This window comes from Bos taurus, chromosome 9, assembly GCF_002263795.3.
Source record: "Bos taurus isolate L1 Dominette 01449 registration number 42190680 breed Hereford chromosome 9, ARS-UCD2.0, whole genome shotgun sequence".
Lineage (NCBI taxonomy): Eukaryota > Metazoa > Chordata > Mammalia > Artiodactyla > Bovidae > Bos > Bos taurus.
Genome location: NC_037336.1, coordinates 61,185,434 through 61,206,142, shown reverse-complemented (window position 1 = coordinate 61,206,142; position 20,709 = coordinate 61,185,434). Strand labels below are relative to the sequence as shown.

Below are 20,709 nucleotides of genomic sequence, written 5' to 3'. Positions count from 1 at the left end.
ATTCTGAAGGAGTCCCTGGGTGACCCCAGAATTGGTAACTGACTGGTCTGAAGTAAGGTGGCCCTGGGGATCCCCAAACTTGTAGCCAGTATCTAAGTAAGGGCAGTCTTGTGGGGACTATGGAGTTGGCCTGAAGTCATTACAGTAAGTTTTTGTCACTATATTTCTTGAGGTGATATAATTTAAATTGTCCTCAAAGTCACACCCCTCAGCAGGAAAGCACCTGACTTGCCATTAGGCATTACTGCCAAGAGGCTATCAAGAAGCGACAGACTGTAGAATGATGCCACAGTGGCCCTGTTGGTTAATGGGTAAAGGGACCCAGTTAGCCACCACAGAGGAGGCCTTTAATATACATAAAATATCTCTGAACAAGGACAACCCATACTAGGATGGTAAATGGCACTTATGAAGTACCAGAAAAATAGAATGAGATCTTGTTATCCACAATATAAAGAGCATATAACATTTCCTCTATTCTTTACATCAATTTCAAGATGGCACAGAAAGTTCAAAATCATATAAAAATAGGACCTTCAGGTTTATATCTAGACTACTGGATAAAATACCTCAGGTCACAATATTGTGGACTCACCTATACTTCAATTAAAAAAAAATATTTCAGGAACAAAATAGCAAAAGAGCTATACCTCTGTTGCAGTGGTTGTATTTCCTACAATTACTGTTACTCATTTATGAAAAATTAGTTAAAACTAAGCAAAGTAGATTTTAGGTACTGGAAAACCAATGGATTTAAACCAACAAACAGACGATGACTGCAGCCATGAAATTAAAAGACACTTGCTCCTTGGAAGAAAATCTATGACAAACCTAGACAGCATATTAAAAAGCAGAGAGACATTACTTTGCCAACAAAGGTCCATCTAGTCAAAGCTAAGGTTTATCCAGTAGTCATGTATGGATGCGAGAGTTAGATCATAAAGAAGGCTGAGCACCAAAGAATTGATGCTTTTGAACTGTGGTGTTGGAGAAGACTCTTGAGAGTCCCTTGGACTGCAAGGAGATCCAACCAGTCCATTCTAAAGATCAGCCCTGGGATTTCTTTGGAAGGAATGATGCTGAAGCTGAAGCTCCAATATTTTGGCCACCTGATGAGAAAAGCCAACTCACTGGAAACAACCCTGATGCAGGGAAACACTGAAGGCAGGAGGAGAAGGGGACAACAGAAGACAAGATGGTTGATGGCATCACCAATTCAATGGAAATGAGGTTGAGCAAACTCTGGGAAATGGTGGACAGGGAAGCCTGGAACACTACGGTTCATGGAATCACAAAGAGTCAGACACGGCTAAGAGACTGAATGACAACAAATCACCATCCTGAATTTATTACCCTTGTTTCTAAGCATATAAAACTATGGGCCATTCAAGATTCTACTTAAAAATAACATTAAAAAAAAAAAAAAAAAAACCTCTTTGGGAACCTCCTAGAATCAGTAATAAAATCTATTCCACTTATATCTTGATAAAACACTGATTTACAGCACAAAGATTTAGAAAAGATGACCCAGGTATGTGGGTATCTGAAACGTCATTTTTTGCTTTCCCTAACTAAAATCAGTCTAAAAGATGGAGGGAACCCACAGCTCAAGCTGGGAGAGACTCTCATTAATTCCAAACAAAATACAGCAGTCATGTACTCCACACCATAAACAACACTGGTCTAATATGCCTAAAAGGAATCCTAAACATAAATAAGATTTTCCCTTAAATTCCTGTCTTCTCAGACCAAAAAAAATCCAGGTATTCTGAACCTCCTGGTGCCATATCTCACCTCAAACAGCTAGAATTAAAAGCTACTACATTCTTGGTTCATTTACGGTTTGGTTTTTCTGGTCATTCCATCATAATTAAGGGGTAGCCATATTTTCTTCCCTCTAGTTGTTTAAAAACAAACAGCAACACATTCTTAAGCTTATTTCTGAACATGAACAATGACTAACTCATCTTCTCTCTATCCTCCTTCACCATCCAAGTCTATCTTCTTCCAACCTGTGTCTCCATAACCTATTAGTCTTAAAATATTCTGCCTGTACAGAAGAGATGATTCAGAATTTAACAGTCCACTTTCTCTATTTAAATGTAATCTCTGTGAGGCTAAGTATCATGCCTAATTGTTCATGTATTTTAAGCACCTAAAAACATATTCAAATACACTATCATTAAAAAAGTCAATAGATTGAAGAACATAAGCTCAAGGTGTCAGGTTAACCAGAAGCACTAACTTTATTTCATCCAAGTGGAATCATATACAGTCATCCTAATGCACATTTACTGACAAAATAAGGCTATGAAAGTAGCAAACAATTCATTATGTCTATAATAACACAGTTTAAAACTGTGCCACTGTACTGCAGAAAACTTAATCAATAGGAGAAAATAATTTTGGTAAATACATACTGAGAATAATTTTAATAAAATTAAGTTGTAACTCCTAAAACCAGTAATAAATATAATTTTGCAAAGTTCAATCATTCTTTTTTAAAGAGAATCCTATTTAAGTCTCCAAAACCATTTACGTGACCAGATATTTTCTTTTCCTTTTCAGGTTCACTGTAAATAGAAGAAAAGTAGACTTCCCTCAAATTTGTCAATGGGTAAAATTATATCCACAGTAAAGAGTTCAAAAAGGATGATATAGGACTTCCAAATTTGTCCAGTGGTTAAGAATCCGGCTCACAATGCACGAGTCACAGGTTCAATCCCTGGTCTGGGAACTAAGGTCTCATGTGCTGCACGGCAGCTAAGCCCACAAGTTACAATTAAAGAAAGCCCACCTGCAGCAACAAAGAGCCCCTGTGCCGCAACAAAGACCCAGCACAGCCAAACATAAAAATAATAAGATTAAAACTAAAAAGATAATGGTACTATTCCTTTAATATCTTCAACTTATTTTCTTCTGGTTTATAATTCAACAAACATGGCAAATTACTGTAAGATTTTAATTTAGAAATATATAGCTGTTACTATAATACCTATAATTAGAGCAAATACTTAATAAGAGTATTGCTTTTCCTTAAGTATCCCCCAAAAGTGTATTTTTATAAACTTTTAAAAGATAAAGGGGGTTTAAACGTTTATAAACCATCCTTTTTTTAATTTCTAAAATGACTTCTGAGCATTTCAAATGAACTACAGAAAAGAGAAAGTTGTCAAGAGGAAGGTTGGAAGTAGGAAGAGTCTATTACACTAACACATACAGTAACAGAGAAGGCAATGTGGGGCTCAGGGATTAAACAGCCCCAAGAAGAAAGAATGAAAAGAGCAAGTTCTAATAGAAGTGCTTGAACAACTCATGCATTGAATAAAACATGTTCCACATAACCCTCACCCTGATGGTAGGCTCTCATAGAAATTTAAAACTATTTCCAAGACTTTACTTTTTCATTTTAAATAAAGAGCTCTAATCCTTGGTCATCATATCCATCAGCTACTCTAACCTTAATTGTTCAATTCTATCTATCAAACTCACAACAAGGACTTCAGCACTTGGATCATGGTCATCTTCATGTACGTCACCATCCTACAGGTCCACTCATATATGGGTTTTTGGTAAAATAAATATGCACTACAGTACCTTATGATCAATGGTTCATTGAATCCAAGGATGTAGAACCACAGATAAAGGAGGCCGACTGCAAAGTTTTATTGGAATTTCCAACTCCATGGGGGGCCAGAGCCCCTAACCCCCATGTAATTCAAGGGTCAACGATATTCTATACTCGTCTTCTATCATAATAGTACACTGTTGCTTCCCAGAAAACACATATTAGGATTAGTTCATCTGTGACTCTACAATCAAATCAAGTTCTTCAGTGCTTCACTTGTACCCCGTGAAGTCATCATCACAGACCAAATATTCTATGACTAAACATTATACAATATATATTCAAATATATTTACTATTGTCGTAAGTAGTAAAGTACATAAAATAAGAAGCCCCAATTCCATTTTCCTAGATATTTTATAAACTATTTTAAAATTTTATTGCAATTCTTCAACAATGACACAATGATATTTTACTTACTGGCCCTATTTGTGGTATAAAAATGACTAGATGTGCATTCAATAACCAAGGGATATAATCTAACCAAATATATATATATATAACAAATGTCCCTAGTTTTCCTAATCCACTGCAAAAGGTTACATTTTCAAAACCATGTCCCAAAGTCCATTCTAACTCTTTCCAATTCTTAGGGGAGAATTGAAACACATATTATTGGTTTTAAGAAAGTCTGTAATTGTTAATTATTTACTCTTTGAGCAATGTGATGAGAGTTGTGAGGTTTTTTTACTTTGGAAAAAAAAAAAGATGCACTATAGACATTACTTTTACACTCATGTGCTGGAACTAAGTACCCACCATCATTTCAACAATGACCAACAGAAGGTTCACTTAATTTTCTATGTAACTGGAAAAGACAAAAGCTATTATTTAACCTTAATCTTTCATTTTAAAATTCTAATAAAACTACGAGGTCAGACACTGATACAAAATTACTGGCTCACACCAATGAGAGACACACACTTAACAAAAGGGGGGGGGGGGTTCAGTTGAATTTGAAAATGTGTGATAAGTCAATCCTGTGCCTTTGTTAACCTATAGTAAATTCACAACCACACCTGGTTAGAGAAATTAATCTATCAGACTTTTTAGAAAAGAAACTGCCTCCTAATCACTTTGCTGCTGCTGCTAAGTCGCTTCAGTCGTGTCCGACTCTGTGCGACCCCATAGACGGCAGCCACCAGGCTCCTCCGTCCATGGGATTTTCCAGGCAAGAGTACTGGAGTGGGGTGCCATTGCCTTCTCTCCCTAATCACTTTAGAGGACAATAATTACTTTTTCCTTCTGAATCCATAGTACTAATATCTATCTCCTGAATGTTAATGGTAAAATTCTGGGTAAACAGATGGCAATTTCCCCATATTACAACTTTGAGTCCACAGAAATGTTTAAAATATATTTGGTACCACATATAATGATCTCTTCACATTTCAGTGAACAAGATTTACTACCCCAAAAGAAGTTTCCTGGAACAATAAATTTTGAGGTTCACTATACAAAAGCAATTAAGAGCTCTCTTTATTACACATTACTGTGATTTTCTTAAATTCTCCTCTGAAATGGTAAATGAATGAGACTGAAAGTATCCATTAGGCCATATTCAATTTCGGTGATGAATGACGTATTAATAGACTAGATAGTACAAAACTGAACACCAGAAATATGAGAATACATAAAGTTAGCCTCATTTCATCTTGCGTCTTCCTTTAAACCAAAATAGTTTTACCATTATGTCTGTAATAACGTAAAAAATGAGGCATAATCACTGAAAACCTCTATGTGTGAAGAACAGTTCTTCACATTTAAGCAAAGGTTTTTTCCTTCTCTTGAACCACAGTTGCAGTAACAAACTCTCAAAGGTACTTTTTCTTTTACTATATATAAACAATACAATGATAAAGTCATATAACATTTGTATATATAAATAACACATCTTATGGCTAGATTTTCTTTATGAACTACTAGTCCTAGACAAACACTTAAGAACTATAAAGTTATATTTAAGGATAAAATAAGAAAAGAAAGAAAAGTAAGGCAATACCTAGAAAATTAATCTGAATGCCAGATGAAATACATGTATATATACATAAAACCTAAACTTCCTAGCTAGCAGAGTATGCAAGAAAATAACAGATGAATATTTATAAAATCCTTATTAAACTAGATGAGTATAAGCTCTTGAAAAATTAGGTGCATGTCGTCTGCAAATAGTGAGAGTTTTACTTCTTCTTTTCCAATTTGGATTCCTTTTATTTCTTTTTCTGCTCTGATTGCTGTGGCCAAAACTTCCAAAACTATGTTGAATAGTAATGGTGAAAGTGGGCACCCTTGTCTTGTTCCTGACTTTAGAGGAAATGCTTTCAATTTTTCACCATTGAGGATAATGTTTGCTGTGGGTTTGTCATATATAGCTTTTATTATGGTGAGGTATGGTCCTTCTATGCCTGCTTTCTGGAGAGTTTTTATCATAAATGGGTGTTGAATTTTGTCAAAGGCTTTTGACACTCACTCTCACTATTTGCAGACGACATGATCCTCTACATAGAAAACCCTAAAGACTCCACCAGAAAATTACTAGAACTAATCAATGATTATAGTAAAGTTGCAGGATATAAAATCAACACACAGAAATCCCTTGCATTCCTATACACTAATAATGAGAAAAAAGAAAGAGAAATTAAGGAAACAATTCCATTCACCATTGCAACGAAAAGAATAAAATACTTAGGAATATATCTACCTAAAGAAACTAAAGACCTATATATAGAAAACTATAAAACACTGGTGAAAGAAATCAAAGAGGACACTAATAGATGGAGAAATATACCATGTTCATGGATTGGAAGAATCAATATAGTGAAAATGAGTATATTACCCAAAGCAATTTATAGATTCAATGCAATCCCTATCAAGCTACCAACAGTATTCTTCACAGAGCTAGAACAAATAATTTCACAATTTGTATGGAAATACAAAAAACCTCGAATAGCCAAAGCTATCTTGAGAAAGAAAAATGGAACTGGAGGAATCAACCTACCTGACTTCAGGCTCTACTACAAAGCCACAGTTATCAAGACAGTATGGTACTGGCACAAAGACAGAAATATAGATCAATGGAACAAAATAGAAAGCCCAGAGATAAATCCACGCACATATGGACACCTTATCTTTGACAAAGGAGGCAAGAATATACAATGGATTAAAGACAATCTCTTTAACAAGTGGTGCTGGGAAATCTGGTCAACCACTTGTAAAAGAATGAAACTAGAACACTTTCTAACACCATATACAAAAATAAACTCAAAATGGATTAAAGATCTCAACGTAAGACCAGAAACTATAAAACTCCTAGAGGAGAACATAGGCAAAACACTCTCTGACATACATCACAGCAGGATACTCTATGACCCACCTCCCAGAATATTGGAAATAAAAGCAAAAATAAACAAATGGGACCTAATTAAACTTAAAAGCTTCTGCACATCAAAGGAAACTATTAGCAAGGTGAAAAGACAGCCTTCAGAATGGGAGAAAATAATAGCAAATGAAGCAACCGACAAACAACTAATCTCAAAAATATACAAGCAACTCCTACAGCTCAACTCCAGAAAAATAAATGACCCAATCAAAAAATGGGCCAAAGATCTAAATAGACATTTCTCCAAAGAAGACATACAGATGGCTAACAAACACATGAAAAGATGCTCAACATCACTCATTATCAGAGAAATGCAAATCAAAACCACTATGAGATACCATTTCACACCAGTCAGAATGGCTGCGATCCAAAAGTCTACAAATAATAAATGCTGGAGAGGGTGTGGAGAAAAGGGAACCCTCTTACACTGTTGGTGGGAATGCAAACTAGTACAGCCACTATGGAGAACAGTGTGGAGATTCCTTAAAAAACTGGAAATAGAACTGCCTTATGATCCAGCAATCCCACTGCTGGGCATACACACTGAGGAAACCAGAAGGGAAAGAGACACGTGTACCCCAATGTTCATCGCAGCACTGTTTATAATAGCCAGGACATGGAAGCAACCTAGATGTCCATCAGCAGATGAATGGATAAGAAAGCTGTGGTACATATACACAATGGAGTATTACTCAGCCATTAAAAAGAATACATTTGAATCAGTTCTAATGAGGTGGATGAAACTGGAGCCTATTATACAGAGTGAAGTAAGCCAGAAGGAAAAACACCAATACAGTATACTAACGCATATATATGGAATTTAGAAAGATGGTAACGATAACCCTGTATACGAGACAGCAAAAGAGACACTGATGTATAGAACAGGCTTATGGACTCTGTGGGAGAGGGAGAGGGTGGGAAGATTTGGGAGAATGGCATTGAAACATGTGAAATGTCATGTATGAAACGAGATGCCAGTCCAGGTTCAATGCACGATGCTGGATGCTTGGGGCTGGTGCACTGGGACGACCCAGAGGGATGGTATGGGCAGGGAGGAGGGAGGAGGATTCAGGATGGGGAACACATGTATACCTGTGGTGGATTCATTTTGATATTTGGCAAAATAAATTATTTGATTTAAAAAAGAAAAAAAAGAAAAATTAGGTGCAGTTAAAAAAAGTTTTTGTAATTCTGTTTAATCCTCTCAAAAGTTATTAGAAATCTCCATATTTATTACTTTCATCCTACATATCAAATATTTTACTTTCAAAACAGTAATAAATCACTGAAAAATATTTTCCACAGAATTTTAATAAAGCAACTAAACTGGACATGTGAAAGTAAAATGACTCCAGAAGAGAAAAGCAAAAATAATTATTGCTAGAAACTTTTAAGAGATTATTAGGTCTTTCTTTTTCCTTTTTTTTTTTTTTCTGTTTTAACTTGAGAGAGATAAAAGGAATGGAGTCTTCCTTAACTTTTTTTTAAATTAATTAATTTATTTTAATTGGAGGCTAATTACTTTACAATGATGTAGTGGTTTTTGACATGAATCACCCAATGGGTGTACATATGTCTCCCATCCTGAACCCCCCTCCCACCTCCCTCCCCATCCCATCCCTCAGGGTCATCCCAGTGCACCAGCCCTGAGTACCCTGTCTCATGCATCGAACCAGGACTGGCTATCTATTTCACATATGGTAATATACATGTTTCAATGGTATTCTCTCAAATCATCCCACCCTCGCCTTCTCCCAGAGTCTAAAAGTCTGTTCTTTACATCTGTGTCTCTTCTGCTGTCTTGCATGTAGGGTCATCGTTACCATCTTTCTAAATTCTGTTTATATGTGCTAATATACTGTATTGGTGTTTTTCTTTCTGACTTACTTCACTCTGTATAATAGGCTCCAGTTTCATCGACCTCATTAGAATTGATTCAAATGCATTCTTTTTAATAGCTGAGTATTGGGGGCAGGAGGAGAAGGGGACGACAGAGGATGAGATGGCTGGATGGCATCACTGACTCGATGGACGTGAGTCTCGGTGAACTCTGGGAGTTGGTGATGGACAGGGAGGCCTGGCGTGTTGCAATTCATGGGGTCGAAGAGAGTCGGACACGACTGAGCGACTGAACTGAACTGAACTGAACATTCCATTGTTTATATGTACCACAGCTTTCTTATCCATTCGTCTGCCGATGGACATCTAGGTTGCTTCCACGTCCTAGCTGTTGTAAACAGTGCTGCAACTAACATTGGGGTACACGTGTCACTTTCAATTCTGGTTTCCTTGGCGTGTATGCCCAGATTGCTGGGTCGTATGGTAATTCTATTTCCAGTTTTTTAAGGGATCTCCACACTGTTCTCCATAGTGGCTGTACTAGTTTGCATTCCCACCAACAGTGTAAGAGGGTTCCTTTTTCTCCATACTCTCTCCAGCACTTATTGTTTGTAGACATTTTGAAAGCAGCCATTTTGACCGGCATGAGATGGTACCTCATTGTGGTTTTAATTTGCATTTCTCTGACACTGAGTGATGTTGAGCATCTTTTCATGTGTTTGTTAGCCATCTGTATGTCTTCTTTGGATAAATGTTGGTTTAGTTCTTTGGCCCATTTTTTGACTGGGTCATTTATTTTTCTGGAATTGAGCTGCAGGAGCTGCTTGTATATTTTTGAGATTAATTCTTTGTCAGGTGCTTTGTTTGCTATTATTTTCTCCCATTCTGAAAGCTGTCTTCTCACCTTGCTTATAGTTTCCTTTATTGTGCAAAAGCTTTTAAGTTTAATTAGGTCCCATTTCGAAGAAGGTGATGGCACCCCACTCCAGTACTCCTGCCTGGAAAACCCCATGGACGGAGGAGCCTGGTAGGCTGTAGTCCATGAGGTCGCGAAGAGTCGCACAGGACTGAGCGACTTCACTTTCACTTTTCACTTTCATGCATTGGAGAAGGAAATGGCAACCCACTCCAGTGTTCTTGCCTGGAGAATCCCAGGGACGGGGGAGCCTGGTGGGCTGCCGTCTATGGGATTGCACAGAGTCGGACATGACTGAAGCGACTTAGCAGCAGTAGCAGCAGCAGCAGGTCCCATTTGTTTGTTTTTGCTTTTATTTCCATTATTCTGGGAGGTGGGTCATAGAAGATCCTGCTGTGATTTATGTCAGAGAGTGTTTTGTCTATGTTCTCCTCTAAGAGTTTTATAGTATCTGGTCTTATGTTTGGATCTTTGATCCATTTTATTTTTGTGTATGGTGTTAGAAAGTGTTCTAGTTTTACTCTTTTACAGTAGTTGACCAGTTCTCCCAGCACCACTTGTTAAAGAGATTGTCTTTTCTTCATTGTATATTCTTGCCTCTTTGTCAAAGATAAGATGTCCATAGGTGCATGGATTTATATCTGGGCTGCTTTGTTCCATTAATCTATATTTCTGTCTTTGTGCCAGTACCATACTGTCTTGATGACTGTTGATTTGTAGTATAGTCTGAAGTTGGGCAGGTTGATACCTCCAGTTCCATTCTTCTTTCTCAAGATTGCTTTGGCTATTCAAGGTTTTTTGTATTTCCATACAAATTGTGAAATTATTTGTTCTAGTTTTCCAAAAAATACCATTGGTAGCTTCATAGGGATTGCATTGTGGCAAAGGCAATGGCACCCCAATCCAGTACTCTTGCCTGGAAAATCCCATGGATGGAGGAGCCTGGTAAGCTGCAGTCCATGGGGTCATGAAGAGTTGGACACGACTGAGCGACTTCCCTTTCACTTTTCACTTTCATGCATTGGAGAAGGAAATGGCAACCCACTTCAGTGTTCTTGCCTGGAGAATCCCAGGGACAGGATGCTGTCTATGGGGTCACGTAGTCAGACACTACTGAAGTGATTTAGCAGCAGTAGCAGCAGCAGGGATTGCACTGAATCTATAGATTGCTTTGAGTAGTATACTCGTTTTCACTATATTGATTCTTTTGATCCATGAACATGGTATATTTCTCCATCTATTTGTGTCATTTTTGAGTTCTTTCATCAGTGTTTTATAGTTTTCTATATATAGGTCTTTTGTTTCTTTAGGTACATTTATTCCTATTTTATTCTTTTTGTTGCACTGACGAATGAAATTGTTTCCTTAATTTCTCTGTTTTCTCATTGTTAGTATATAGGAATGCAAGGGATTTCTGTGTGTTAATTTTACATCCTGCAACTTTACTATATTCATTGATTAGCTCTAGTAGTGTTCTGGTGGTGTCTTTAGGGTTTTCTATGTAAAGGATCATGTCATCTGCAAACAGTGAAAGTTTTACTTCTTCTTTTATAATCTGGATTCCTTTTATTTCTTTTTCTTTTCTTATTGCTGTGGCTAAAACTTCCAAAACTATGTTGAATAGTAGGGGTGAGAGTGGGCACCCTTGTCTTGTTCCTGACTCTGGGGGAAATGCTTTCAATTTTTCACCACTGAGGATAATGTCTGCTGTGGGTTTATCATATATGGCTTTTATTATGTTGAGGTATGTTCCTTCTATGCCTGCTTTCTGGAGGGTTTTTATCGTAAATGGATGTTGAATTTTGTCAAAGGCTTTCTCTGCATTTACTGAGATAATCATATGGTTTTTATCTTTCAATTTGTTAATGTGGTGTATCACACTGATTGATTTGAAAATATTGAAGAATCCTTGCATCCCTGGGATAAAGCCCACTTGGTCATGATTTATGATCTTTTTAATATGTTGTTGGATTCTGTTTGCTAGAATTTTGTCAAGGATTTTTGCATCTGTGTTCATCAGTGATATTGGCCTGTAGTTTTCTTTTTTTGTTGCCTCTTTGTCTGGTTTTGGTATTAGGGTGACTGGTGGCCTCATAGAATGAGTCTGGAAGTCTACCTTCCTCTGTAATTTTCTGGAAGAGTCTGAGTAGGATAGATGTTAGCTCTTCTCTAAATTTTTGGTAGAATTTACCTGTGAAGCCATCTGGTCCTGGGCTTTTGTTTGTTGGAAGGTTTTTTATTACAGTTTTGATTTCTGTGCTTGTGATGGGTCTGTTAAGATTTTCTATTTCTTCCTGGTTCAGTTTTGGAAGGTTATACTTTTCTAAGAATTCGTCCATTTCTTCCAAGTTGTCCATTTTATTGGCTGATAGTAGTCTCTTATGATCCTTCGTATTTCTTTGTTGTCTGTTGTGATTTCCCCATTTTCATTTCTAATTTTGTTGCATTTGATTCTTCTCCCTTTTTTTATTGATGAGTCTGGCTAATGGTTTGTCTAGTTTATTTATCTTCTCAAAGAACCAACTTTTAGCTTTGTTCATTTTTGCTACAGTCTCCTTTGTTGCTTTTTTCATTTATTTCTGCCCTAATTTTTATGATTTCTTTCCTTCTACTAACCCTGGGGTTCTTTATTTCTTCCTTTTCTAGTTGCGTTAGGTGTAAAGTTAGGTTATTTATTTGATTTTTCTCTTGTTTCTTGAGGTATTGCTTATCTTCTTTTTTAATCAACCGTAATGTCCTAAAACCATTCAAGATTGATGCCTTCCATGGTCTAGCTAAATGCTAACTACATACATCCCTCGAGGGAACATAACTACTCATAAGAGAAAGGTATGGAGTGGAGGGAGGCAAACAAGCAGGAAATGAAGACAACTTAGTAGAAATAACTTAGCAGAAACAGAACTTTGCAAATGGGAGATAATCCAAGTTCAGGCTTAGTCATATGAAAGAGAAAAATGGGGAGTTTACTAAAGAAGACAGCTATGCAAGTGTGATGGCAGGAGGTAGATAAGAACTCTCTGCACCTTCTTTTCAATTTTGTCATGAACCTAAAACTGTTCTAAAAAATAAAGCCTTTTCAAAAGATAAATTAATAATAATATATTAAGACTAAGTAGGGCTTATCCCAGGAACAAAAGAAAGCTTCAGTGTTAAGATATATTTCCACTTAATTCATAAAATAAATAAAACTAAGCTGGAAAGAAAACTATATTCTAGCTATATATTTACAGTAGATAAAAAGCCATTTGACAACACTGAACACCTAATCTTGATTAAAAGTAAAATAATAAACAAAATGGAGAAAGAGAAGTCAATGAAAACACAAAGGCCTACAATAGCCAAAACAACTTTAAAAAAGAAGTACCAAGTTGGAAGATTAAGTCTGTCTGATTTCAAGATTTATTATAAACAAAAGTAGTCAAGACATTACCACCACAAAGACAGATAATACAGATCAAGGGCACAGAACAAAGCCTTTAGCAATAGGCCCAAACATACATGACAACTTATTTTTTATAAAGATGCAAAAGGAATTCAATGAAAAAAAAAAAGGATCATCTCATTAATACTTGGTACAGGAACAACTGGATATCCAAATGCAAAACAAACAAAACCTATCAACAGGCTAAAACAACCCTAATGTCTATGACTATGGATTAGTTAAGTAAAGTATGGTATAATGATAAGATGGAAATTTGTACATCTATAAAAAAAAAGATTGAAGGAGATCTCTATGTACCAAAACTGGCACAAAGACGACTCAAGATAAATTTTTAAGTTAAAAAAAAAAAAAGGCAAAGTATAGGAAAGGAAGTCAAGAATCACCTCCTGGGTAAGGGTGGTAAGAATATAAATAAATGTACTTGCTTGTATAAAGAAATTCTGATGGATACAATAAACGCTGATAGCAATGGTTACTCTTCTAAGATGATAAACAGAAACTATCTATTGTCTGACTTTAAAAATTTTGTTAACCATATTTAATCTATTGATATAATTATTTTTTAACTGGCCTTCAAACTGGAAATGCAAATAAAATTGTAATTTAAGAAACTGCTACTTATTAATACTATTTAGGATGCTGCGTTCTAACATCTATGCATGTATGTTAAGTTAAAAATTGAACAACTCATTATCCCTTCACTAGTTTGATGGATCAAATTAGACAAAATGAAGAGGCTGTTTATAGAGCCTGTGCTAATAAAGTTCTAAAATCAGTTATGTTCAAGATTTTATGAACAGACAGAAATTAAATTCTACTTTTTTCTACCCAAAAGTACACACTTTTCAGAATTATAGTTTGTTTAAAACTATCTAAAACCTAGCCTTCCTCATAGAAATGATACATATTTCCCTGCTGCAGGAACAACTGGATATCCATATGCAAAACAAACAAAAACCTATCAACCTGCTAAAAATAACCCTAATGTCTATGACTATGGATTAGTTAAGTAAAGTATGGTATAATGATAAGATGGAAATCTATGCATCTATAAAAAAAAAAGATCGAAGGAGATCTCTATGTACCAAAACTGGCACAAAGGAGACTCAAGATAAATTGAATGCTACATCATTCATAATACCACTACTTTACAATTCCCATTAACAAAGATAAAAATAATAAGAATCTCCAGAGCAATAACCTGTCAACTGTAGCTACTATTCTATAACTGGTGTTACCACAGCCTGCTTTAGACCTACTCTGCTATAAAACGTGCTTTCTCTCTGTATTCCACAACTCTATACCTTGGTAAGAGAAACTGAGAACAAAAAATAACAGTAATAACTAAAAAAGGAAGGAAAGGTGACATATTTAAAATGCCAAATATTAGAACTGCTTTAAAAGAATTTCCTATGATAATTTCAAAGAGGGATTTCATAAAGTACAAAGGAAAATAAGAGCATCACATTTTTCTACTGAAAAACTACGAGAAGTTGTTCACCGTAACTACTTAAGATCCCTGAAGAACAATTTTCTAAGCATTTCTAAGCAGCACTGATTCTGACTAATAAAACTACACTAACACGTTTTCTTAAACGCTAAACTTTGAATTATGGCAACACAAGCTGTCAAAATGGTTTTTTTAAAAAACTGAAAGAATCTGGCTTCTGCTCAACTTTTATGCTTTATTAATAATTTAGAAAATATTTCTATAAGGGTACAAAGCTGAAACTCCAATACTTTGGCCACTTGATGCAAAGAGCTGACTCATTGGAAAAGACCCTGATGCTGGGAAAGATGAGGGCAGGAGGAGAAGGGGACGACAGAGGATAAGATGGTTGGATGGCATCACCGACTCAATGGACATGGGTTTGTGTGGACTCTGGGAGCTGGTGATGGACAGGGAGGCCTGGCGTGCTGTGGTTCATGGGGTCGCAAAGAGTCAGATATGACTGAGCGACTGAACTGAACTGAACTGAACATAACTCCAGTTTTCCATGAAGGGTGTGATCTGCACTAAATGTTAACATTATCCTTACCCTACCAACTGGGCAGGGCACAGAAGTGTATGGCTCTTATAGGCACCCCTATTCCTGCAGCCAAAACAGACTAAAGGCAAGCAGTGAACTATAGGAAGGCTGTGGCACCAGAAGTCAACCAACAGGACCATGCCAAGCAGGCATTATGCAAAATGTGAAAATGTAAGTTTGTATCTGTTGAAAAAAAAAGATAGGCATTCAACCGGGCTAAGATTATTGCTAATATTATATCCAAGGCCTAATACCAAATTGAGCAGACTTGAGCAGAAGCAGTCCAAATACAACACAAACTTACATCATCCAACATGTGAGATTATACCAGAAAAAAATTTAAAACATGTAATTGCTCATGTTGCTTTATTTCCTGTATTCTTCTATCCTAACCACCCGTCTTCTGAAACATAATAATTCCATGGTGCATCTTTACTGTCAAATACTATGCAGCAATTACAAATCTCTTTGCATGACATGGAAATATTTCCAAGTAAGTATTTCCAAGTACTGTTAAGTGAAATAAATCCAGAATATTTAGTATGATGCATTTTCAGTGTCAAAACAACAAAAAAGCAATAACAAAAGAAAACTCTCCATGTATATATATACATCCATATATATAAATTAGTTTTTTAAAGACTACACACTAAACACTGTTGACCTTCAGAAGGCCTAACAGGTGATTTTCACTTTATATAATTCTATTCTCTTCACAGTTTTTTAAAAAACATAAACCAACCACCATGAATCAAATACTATTATGAGAAACAAGGAACTTAAGTTTTCATCACTAAAATCTTACCAAGATAAAGTAGATAAACAATGACCTACTGTACAGCACAAAGAACTATATTCAACATTATACAATAACCTATAATGAAAAAGAATATATATACATATATATGCAACTGAATTAATTTGCTGTACACCCGAAACTAACACAACATTGTAAATCGATTATATTTAAATTTAAAAAAAAACAGAATTTTGTGAATTTGCAGACTTGAGATTTTACATGTCTGTCCAAAACAGTGCTATATTCAAGTAATTTCTGGAAAAATCAAGACAAGAGGGCCTCAAAATGTCATTCATATTCCTTTCACAAGTTAAATTTTGATACACTGTAAGTACTAATTAGAAAACTTTACCTTTCTTGAAGCATAGATGTCAAAAAATGGCTTATGTCTGACACTGAATGGTTCCTGTGTTTTGTCAATGAGCCCTGTCTTCATTTTTTCATGTCGAGGATTTATTATTTCTCTTTCTATACACTGAAGACGAATATTAAAATCACAATCTCCAACCGGCTGTGCCTGAATTAAACCAGACAATTATTTAAATTTCAACACTAAAAACTATTGTATCAGCATAGTTATTTAGGCTGTCACACTATACATAGCAGTCTATATAAACAGCGTCCTTTGGAGCTGCCCAATGCACATCCTGCACCACTGTACGTGCCAGCCCTGAAAGACTAATGATAGAAGCATACCTAAACATGCAAATACACATACACAGAATTATTTAAATTATAAATATATAAAAGAATATGGAATGACATAAATCTCCTCAAATACAAATTTTAGAGCCAAAGCTTTCACATCTTAATTAAAGTATTAATATACTCACTAATCACTTTTATTATTTATATGAATTAGTAAAACCTGCGTAAAAACTAAAATCCAAGTAGGTAGGAAAGTATATGTAAACAACACGCCAAAATAAGCAAAAAAAAAAAAAAATCATCGTTTTGTTGTTTAAAATGCTAACACCTTACAGCCATCAAGAAGAAGATATTTATTAAAGAAACACATTACCAACTCTGAAAACTAATAAAGAACAGTTTATAAAATACATTCAAAAAAGAAAGTAATCCACTCCTCCATATGTATATACACAGTATATATAATATGGTATACATATATGATGAGGTTCCCAGGTGGCACAGTAGTAAAGAATCCACCTGCCAATGGAGGAGACACAGGAGACATGGGTTTGATCCCTGGATCAGGAAGATTCCCTGGAGGAGGAAATGGCAACCCACTCCAGCATTCTTGCCTGGAAAGTTCCATGAACAAAGGATGGGCCACAGTCCATGGGTTTGCAAAAAGCTGGACATGACTGAGCATGCATGCAGCCAGAGGCATACATATGTGATATATATACATGGTTTGAATGATGAAATAAAAAGCACACGTAATGCTTTTGTATGAGTTGAGGATAGGGGTCTGCCCTCTCCTAAGTGGATATACAAATATAGCTGTAACACTTCACTTGGATGACAGTAATGGTCCAGATAAGCAGCATCACCTCAATAGGATACCAAGTACTCTCTTCTTTACTTCAGAATTAGATACCCTTCCCAGCATTTTCCCTATCTTTTCTGCCTTCTTCCTCTTCTCTAATCTATATTACTCAACCTAACATTTACCCAACCTATTGTTTACAAAGAGGGGACAACACTTGCTTAAGCTGTGAAATTAAATACACCCCATTAAATACGCCTCAAGGATGACTTTTTCTCAACTTTGGAAGGATGACAATTTTGATACTCAGCAAAAAATACAGAGCAAAATAAAGTGAATGAGAGCTAGATATGAGATAGAATATGTTCCCTTTATATAATGGCATACAGCTGTTTGTAACAGATGTTTATTGAGGAAATGGTAGTTAGTAAATAACCATGTAGTCCATCTGCAATCTTTTCCACGTCACCTATGTCATCAACAAGGTTGAAAAACCTAAAATGTCAGGTTCATTTATTAGATGAGTTCAGACTCCTATAAAATTACAGTGAAACAAGCAAGGCTTCTTTTTAAGAAATAAAATAATCTAAAAATTATAGATAGAAAGTAAGTTCACCTTCAAATCTGTGTTACCCATGATAAAGGAAGTTCCTAATAGATGTGCTGAATTATGGAGAATAGACTACAGGAAGCACTCAGACTACTGACTTTTCAATAGTCTTCCGTGTTTTGAGTTCTTTCTTAGGTCAAAACACTACCCACACTGCCAGTGGAGTTATCTTTCAAAACAATTAAAGTATGATCATATCATTAACATAACTAAAACCCTTCAGCGGTATCCTATTTTATACAGAACTGAGCTAAAACGCCTTATTCAAGTAATCTGGCTTCCAACCACCAATCCATTCTCATTTCCTACTACATCCCACATCTCACCACATATCAAGTACGCAAATGTCCATCTAATGCTCCTGACCTCTTAGGCTCACTCCTTCAAAATTAATGGGTCACTTTCTCTGTCTACAACTCCACACTTCAAATGACTCAACTATACCCAGGGTAACCTGGAATATGTTCACCTCTCTGTTACCTCTCATATATCTCCCATATACTTCCCTATTTCTCCCTAATATCTTTGATATTATACTTATGAAACTTTTATAATTATTTCTTTAATTTACATCCCCATTCATAAGTGCACAACAAGTTTCTTTTAATTTTGCATTTAATCTAAACACATATCCTAACAATTGTGTATAATACATGCATATTAGCCTCTAATAAATTGCATATATACACAACTGTATATTATAAAACAGACAAAAACTGAATAACAGATTAAGAATAAATCTTTCTTCTTTTCAAATCCCAATGAACTGTTGAGAAAGTAGCCTTTTTTGGAGGTCAGTACACTAAATCATAAATTCCCTGGAGGCAAGAAATCATGTCCTAGTCTTCTGTGTATTCCTGATACCTAGAATAATACTTGACATACAAAAAATTATCAATGAAATTACTGCTTGACAAAATAGTAAACTAAGGAATTAAAAAGTTTTAAACTATTATCTCAAAAAATTTTTTCTCATAGTGACCTTGATTTGATAAATCAAAATAAACAAAGTGGTTAATCATCAGTGAAAGTGAAAGTCGCTCAGTGGTGTCTGCCTCTTTGTGACCCCATGGACTATACAGTCCATGGAATTCTCCAGGTCACAATAGTGGAGTGGGTAGCTGTTTCCTTCTCCAGGGAATCTTCCCAACCCAGGGATGGAACTCAGGTCTCCTGCACTGCAGGCAGATTCTTTACCAGTTGAGCCACCATGAAGCCCTAAATGAAACCATCAATGAAAGCTCCATGGTAAATTAAAGAATTAAACATATGATGCTTTCAATTATATCTTATTATCAGAAATGTGAAAAATGTGACATTAAAACCAATAAAAAATAGTAACAGGCACTCAATAAATACTTATTGAATGAATGATTATAAACCTAGAGATGAAAACCATGAATTCATCATTTTTACAGCAAAATATAGATGAATTTCCTAAACAAGACACAAAAGCACAAACTTGGAGATCCGGTGACTTTGATTTCACTAAAATGAAAAAAATTCTGTGCCTCAATAGATATTAATTTGGAAAACATATTGTTTGCCACATATATAACTAAGAAAGGATTAGAATCCAGGAAGGATAACTATTAGAAGATTATTTGAACTTGCAATTAAATCACAAAAGAAAAATTCAAGCAAGTAAAAATAAACATGAAATATGCTTAACTTCAAACTTCCCCAGTAGTCCAGTGGTTGGGAACCTGCCTGCCAAAGCAGGGCCAAGTGTTAGTCACTCATTTGTGGCCGACTCTTTGGCAACCCCATGGACTATAGCCCAACCAGGCTCCTCTGTCCATGGAATTCTCCAGGCAAGAACACTGGAATGGGTTGCCATTTCCTTCTCCAAGGGATGTTCCTGACCCAGGGATCAGAGCGGGGCCTCCTGCATTGCAGGCAGATTCTTTACCATCTGAACCACCCACCAGGGAAGCTCAGGAACATGGGTTCAATCCCTGGTGTGGGAAGATCCCACATGCTGCAGGGCAACTAAGTCTGTGCACAACTACTGAGCCAGCACTCTAGAGACCGTGAGCCGCAACTACTGAAGCCCACACACCCTACAGTCCACACTTCGCAACAAAAGAAATCGCTGCAATGAGAAGTCCGAGCACCACAACTAGACAGTATCCTGCTCTACTGCAGCTTGAGAAAGCCTGCACCCAGCAATGAAGACCCAGGGCAGCCCGAAACAAATAAATAGGTAAAAATAAAAATCTGAAAATTAAAGAAAAAGAAATATGGTTAACTTCATTAGTAACCGGGGGAAAACAAAATGATCCAGTTACCAAAAATCTTAGTCTGAAAATATCAACTGTGATAAAGTGGTACAACTACTCCTGAGGGGAATTTAGCAGCACAACAAAAAAGCTGTAGTCACCAATGCAATCAGAATCTCCACGATGTAGGGATGAGGGACTGCATTTTTTAAAACGCTTCCCAGGTGACCACGGCTTCCCCAGTGACTCAGACGATAAAAAATCCACCTGGATTCTTTGACCTATATGTGGAAGACCTGGATTCAATCCCTAGGTTGGGAAGATTCCCTGGAAGAGGGCATGGCAACTCACTCCAGTACTGTTGCCTGGAAAATGCCATGGACAGAGAAGAGAAG

The 20,709-nt window shown here is 36.1% G+C and overlaps 1 protein-coding gene across 6 annotated transcripts in view; it reads right to left on the bottom strand.

Moving 5' to 3' along the window:
* The window catches only part of RNGTT (RNA guanylyltransferase and 5'-phosphatase), a 233,244-nt gene that overhangs the window by 129,204 nt on the left and 83,331 nt on the right, over positions 1-20,709 (bottom strand). For all 6 annotated transcript variants that reach the window (NM_001046085.2, XM_005210890.5, XM_059889631.1 and 3 more), the window contains one exon: positions 16,385-16,549. In NM_001046085.2, the coding sequence (NP_001039550.1) occupies positions 16,385-16,549 (165 nt within the window). The remainder of the gene's footprint in view (positions 1-16,384; positions 16,550-20,709) is intronic.